The sequence below is a fragment of the Antechinus flavipes genome, chromosome 3 (genome assembly GCF_016432865.1).
Source record: "Antechinus flavipes isolate AdamAnt ecotype Samford, QLD, Australia chromosome 3, AdamAnt_v2, whole genome shotgun sequence".
Taxonomy (NCBI): domain Eukaryota; kingdom Metazoa; phylum Chordata; class Mammalia; order Dasyuromorphia; family Dasyuridae; genus Antechinus; species Antechinus flavipes.
The window spans coordinates 223,791,639-223,797,747 of record NC_067400.1 but is presented as its reverse complement, the minus strand read 5'-3'; the positions used below and the strand labels follow the sequence as shown (position 1 = coordinate 223,797,747).

Below are 6,109 nucleotides of genomic sequence, written 5' to 3'. Positions count from 1 at the left end.
ATATGTCATCATATATATATTATTATTATTTTATCTTGGAGGATTTGATATAGACATATGAGTAACTGATTATGAAGACACTTCTCCATTTGATCTTAGTCAAAAGGTTAAGAAGTAATTAAACTTTCCATACATGTCTTCTTCATGCCATCTGCATTCTTCATCTCCATCCCTTACCTTACTCTCTGCTATTTCCTACCACTACAGCTTTGGATTCTACTAATGGGTCTTCTAGCTCTGATGACATTTTTTCCTTTATCTTATCCCAAACCTGATCTCCATACCACTTTATGGACATTTCCTTACTTTGCCTCTGTGCATATTACCCCGGCTCCTCTCCATCCTACTTTCTCATCCTTAAAATTATTATTATTATTTATTACCAAGTGTTTTGAAACAATGATCTAGCCTAGAGCCAAAGATACTGGTGTGTTTGCCATTTCCTTCTCCAGCTCATTTTACAGTTGAGGAAACTGAGGCAGACAGTGTTAAACGACTTGCCCAGAATCATACAGCTCGTCAGTGTCTGAGGTGGGATTTGAAGATAGGAGAATGAGTCTTCCTAATTCCAAGCCTAGTGCTCTGTCCACTGTACATCTCAATGTATTCTAGTAACTCCTTATTTCTTCCAGGATCAATTATGTGATCCTATGTTTGATGTTCAAAGCTCTTGATAACTTTGCTCCCTACTCACATTCTAAATTTTTTGTTTGTTTGTTTTTACAATTTACAACACACCCCTCCTTCCAGTACTCTATGATTATAATCCTTGCTATTGTTACAGAAGATACTTCATCTCTTATTTCTGTTTTGTTTTATTTTTTATTTTTTGACACAATCCCCCAGACATGAAATTCTCTCCCTTCTTATCACTTCCCCAGGACTCCCCTACTCTTTTTAAAGTTCTAGATAAAATACTATCTTTTACAAGAAGCTTTTCCTGATCATTTTTTATAGTGCCTTCCCTCTGTTAATTATTTTTAATTTATTCTGTATAAAGTTTGTTTATACAGAGTTTGCATGTTGTCTCATCCATTAGTTTGCAAACTCCTTGAAAAGAGGGATATCTTTTGCTTCTCTTTATATCTCCAGCTTCTAGCACAGTGTCTAATATATAAAGTTTTATAAATTTTTATTGACTTACTTGGCTTAGTAAAATTTTATTGACGAACTGGCTGATAGTAAGTGGAGAGGTCTTCTGTTTCAAGATTCCCTATCCTGTCACTTCACTAGTTATAGATATGGATAGCAAAACTTTTCATATTCAGCTTTACCAGAAAAAAATCTTAACTTTTTCCCTGAAACTTTTCATTCATTTATAATTCACTTTAAAAAGTGTGTATAAACATGAAATTTTTTATTCAAAAAGTCACAAAAAAAAAAAAAAAGTTTTCTGATTAGTAGTTCAGCATCACTTAAAGCACCTAGCAAGAGGTTATTGCTCACCCAAAAAACGACAATGAAGGGCTTTGATTCACTAGGTGCACTTACTGGGTCACAGCATTCATGTTTAATTTTATTCAAAATCCATAAAGAAAGTCTAAAATGTAGATTAGAAAGGAGGAAGTGGTGTTTGCTCCCAACAACATTAATTACTTTAAATATAGACTCTACTCTAGGATGGTATATTTTCCTGTGTGAGGATTTAAGAAATTTTTTCAGAGGAAAAACAGAGATCAGCTAGTACACTTTGAGCCTTTTAAATTGGAATATTTTAGTTTTGGCCTCAATCTTCTGTAAATTGCAAGATGGTCTCCCTCTGCTGGCAGTTACTGAAGACTGCAATGACATATTTCACTAAAATCAGACCTCTTGAAATTTTCCTAAATAAATTTATGAAAGACAGATTATGCCATTACAAATAGGTTTTATCTTTGTTTTTTATTGCTCTCCAGTTGACCAGGGCTTCTAAGATATAACATCTTTCCATTACCCTTATTTGATTTGTCCTTTGGGGGGAAAAGTGATCCAGACCTTGATTTAACCATTTTAGGGAACTCCCTCTTTATAAATGCAATCCAAAATCTTCCTACATAGTAAACTTCTCGAATACATCCTTAATGAGTGATCATACAGTTTTTACTAAAAGATTTGATAAGATAGCTAGCTGACAAAATGGATCTGGAATCCATTATAGCCTCAGATACTTAACAGTTATAAATTCTAGGCAAGTAACTTATTCTCCCTCTACCTCAGTTTCCTCATCTTCATGATAAGGGTAATAATAATACCTAAATCCTAGGATTGTTGTAAGGATCAGATATATTTAAAGCATTTTGCAAACTTAAAGAAAAAAATTAGCTATAATTCTTATCTATCAAAAGAGGGAACCTAGTACTTCTCAAAGCAATGCAAAGCATACACTTTTTGTCCAATTCCATTTGTAGATTGTTTCTCCCTACTCACTTCCCCTTCTTCAACCCTTTCCTCAGCCTAAGTCTTTCCCCTCTATAATTTCTGAATATTGCTTCACTCTGTGGGATCAAGCAAAACATTATTTTTTTACTATTTCTTTCTTTCTTTCTTTCTTTCTTTTTTTTTTTTTTTTACTTTTTTTTACTATTTCTTCCACATGTTGATCCTTCAAATACTTAAAATCTTAGACTCAAAAGCTGAAAGCCAAACAGGAATTTAGAAATCACATAGTCCAATATCTTCATTTTTCAGATAATGAAATTGAATTTAAAGTATATGACTTGCCCAAGGTTACTAAAATACAGTGTTGGAATACCAAACTACCTCCTGTGACAGCTTGAAAATAGTTATAATATTTCCCCTATTGTTTCTCTTCTCCAGGCTAAACATATCCAATTTCAATTGCTCCTCATATAGTAAACTTGAAAGATCTCTTGGTTACCCTTCTCTGGAAAATCTCCAGCTTTTTAACAGTCCTTCTTAAAATATGACATTTAGAACTAAATGTATTACTCCAGATCTACTCTGATGAGGACAGTTATTATTTCTCTTTTTCTGAACATTCTGCTTTTTATAATGCGGTCTTAGATATCATTAGCTTTTGGGGCCATTTTAACTCATACTGTACTTCTAGTCTATTAAAAGTTCTAGGTCTTTTTTCAAGTTAACTCATATCAATCCAAAACTCCCTCATTTTATTTTGTAAAGTTGAGTTTTTGAATTTATGTAGTATTTTGATTTTATACTCATTTTATTAAAAAAAAAAAAAACCAAAATCCAGGAATCCAGCATGTTTAGGTATTTTTGGATCCTTAATCTTTCTAATAAGGTATCTAATGTAAGTTATCTCTCCTAACTTTGTGTCACCTAAAAATGTGATGAATGTGCCTTTCATGCCTTCCCCAGACTTATTGGAATGAGTTATTAAAAGCTGAAAATGGACTGGATTTATAATCAGAGATCCTAAGATTGCATTTGAACTTGCCACTTATTATGCATTTAACTTTGGAAATGTTGTTTAACCTTTATGGGCCTTAGTTCCTCATGGATAAAATGAAGAGATTGGACAAGATGCTATCTGAAGTTTTTTCCAGCAGATTTATGATCTCATCAACCAAATACAGATTTCTAGGACAGAGACCTCCCTCTAAATTAAGTTTAGTCATTCCACAAACTTAAAACCCCCTTAACTCTACTATCATTTCCATTTATTTTACAAGTTTAAATTATCAAATGCTTTATTAAAATCTAAATTATATGTGTTTGCATTCCAGAGAATGACATTTTCTTTACAATATTCCTTTTTAGAGCCAGAAAATGTTTGAAGGAGGCAAGCAATCTGCAATGATTTTCACATGAACTGGAATAAGATGGGAATGGACATTTATTATATATATGCCATATAGTATTTTTTAATGTTGTGTATGTATAATGTAGATCCACCAATTAAATCCACCTATTAAAACAAGTTTCTTCTCCTAAAATCTCTAATTCATCTAAATTAGAATTCTAATTTTCTTTGTATAATGAGGATGCAAAGATATTTATCTGAAGTTTAATGATTTTTTTTTTAAAGAAGTCTGATCTAATGGTCATATTATTTAATGTGAAAATTAGGATTTGCACACTGTTCATGGTTCTTAAAAGCCCTTTTATAATAATATATAAATGTTTTAACTCTAGTATTTGTGGCATAAAGCCTGACTGGCATTCCCAATTCATATACATTTAGTGAGAAAGAAAACATGAAAAGATAGTCCATTCCAATGATATTTTTGTTGGGAAAGTCACCAACACAAATGATGAATTTTTATTTCAACTATAAGCTTTAATTATGAATGAAATTGAGCTACTCATTTCTAACATTGGTAGAAAAGCCTGAATGTTATAATGTTGGCTTATATTTTTGTAACACTTGGGGCATAATTATTAGGAGAAAATTAAATGGCATTATTAAATTGAGATTATAAATGCAAAGTGCTAAAAACAAAATTTCTAAATCAATGATTCTGAAACCTGGTACATTCTTCTTGGGATTTTTTCAAAAAATAAGAGCTAAAAATATAGGTTTTTGCAGCATCACATATAAATTTTTAAATGCAGATTTCAACAATTTTACTGAAATATTTTTATATGAATGTGTGATTTCTACCAAATAGAATGCAAGCTCCTTTATGGTGAGGATTGTTTCTTTTCATTCTCTATTATCCCTAGGATGCAGCATGGTGTGTGATACTTCAGTGGCACTTGTTAATCCTTTTTGATTGATTAATTAATAAGACATATATGGTACTAATTTCTGAGGGAAAACTAAAGAAGTAGTTGTTCATGGCAGTTATGCTCAGCAATGTTGGGAAAAAATGGCAGTCACCTCCTTGGTTTAGTGCAGTGGAAAAGCTTAACTCTTCCTAAGATTTAAAACTCAGAAATGAACCAAATCTGGTCTACCGACTACCTGCTACCTTTGCCTACATATTGGTTGTGGGGAAATGAAAAAGAGGAATGCTTTGGTATAAGTACTTATTAATAAATGAAACTTTATATATATATGGATGCAGAATTTTACAAATCCTACTAACTGGCTCCATAGAGCTAAAACCCACACATTGCTTTGTTCTGTATGTTATTGGTTTTTAAGATTTCAACTTAAGAAGTTAGGATCAAAAAACTTTTTTAAAGATTTCATACTTTGAGGAAGATTGGAAAACAAAATGAAACACCAAAATCAGCTAAAACATTAATAGAGTATCATTACCATTTAACACTGAATTATATGTAAATTATCATGTAACCTGAATTCATCCTTATTTTGCCTCTTATCAAAATACTCTTCTGACATTTATTTATGTGTATCTTATACATAATGTAATAATAATCACTCTATATGATGAAAAATGTGTCCAACACATATTAAAACATTGTAGAACATAGGATTTTTTTTTTGATGAAATCTTTAATTTCTTATAGGGCTATTATATATTTGTTCCAGTAATTTTTTAAAGATAAGTTAAAACAAAAACAATCTTTTGCTTGTTACTTATATATTTTGTTTTATAAATGTTTTTAAAGAGATTTATTGGGAAAATCATTTAGTGTCAAATTCTAAAACCAATTGTCATTGTATATAGTCAACCTATGTCTAAGTAAAATAAAACACCTATTTTAAATTCCATGCATGTTAGTCTTTTATTTTTAGTAATATATCATATAATTGATCTTTTCATATCCTTCTAGATTTCAACAGAGGTAAGTGGGAAATAAGAAGACTTTGTTCTGGGTCCAAGAAACAATGTCATAAATAGAAATAAGCACCTAGAAGACATCTCTTTGCAAATGAAATAATTTTTAATAACCTATCTGTGCCTAAAAAGGACATTTATAGAATTTTGGGATAAAGATGTCAGAAATAGGGAAAAAGTATACTGAGTTTGTAATTAACTTCAAATCTGACATTTAATTATTATCAGGATCTACACTACCTTCTGAGTTTCTGAGAAGCATTTTAGTCACTAGGGGAGACTCTTCTGTGATTGAATAGAAGAAAATGTTCATAATCTAGCAGATTTCCATCAAATGTGAAGGACATTACCTTAAGACAATTAAAAATTATGAGCATTTATAATCACTCTCACCTATTCTTTAACTGGACATTTTTAAAAATTGAACTCTCATAAAATATTCATAGTTATGCAAA

General features: G+C 31.0%; 1 protein-coding gene across 3 annotated transcripts in view; it reads left to right on the top strand.

Moving 5' to 3' along the window:
- Positions 1-5,587, top strand: part of XG (Xg glycoprotein (Xg blood group)) — a 54,088-nt gene extending 48,501 nt beyond the window's left edge. For all 3 annotated transcript variants that reach the window (XM_051984582.1, XM_051984581.1, XM_051984583.1), the window contains one exon: positions 3,724-5,587. In XM_051984582.1, the coding sequence (XP_051840542.1) occupies positions 3,724-3,740 (17 nt within the window). In that variant the 3' untranslated portion in view covers positions 3,741-5,587. The remainder of the gene's footprint in view (positions 1-3,723) is intronic.
- Positions 5,588-6,109: the final 522 nt, after the last annotated feature.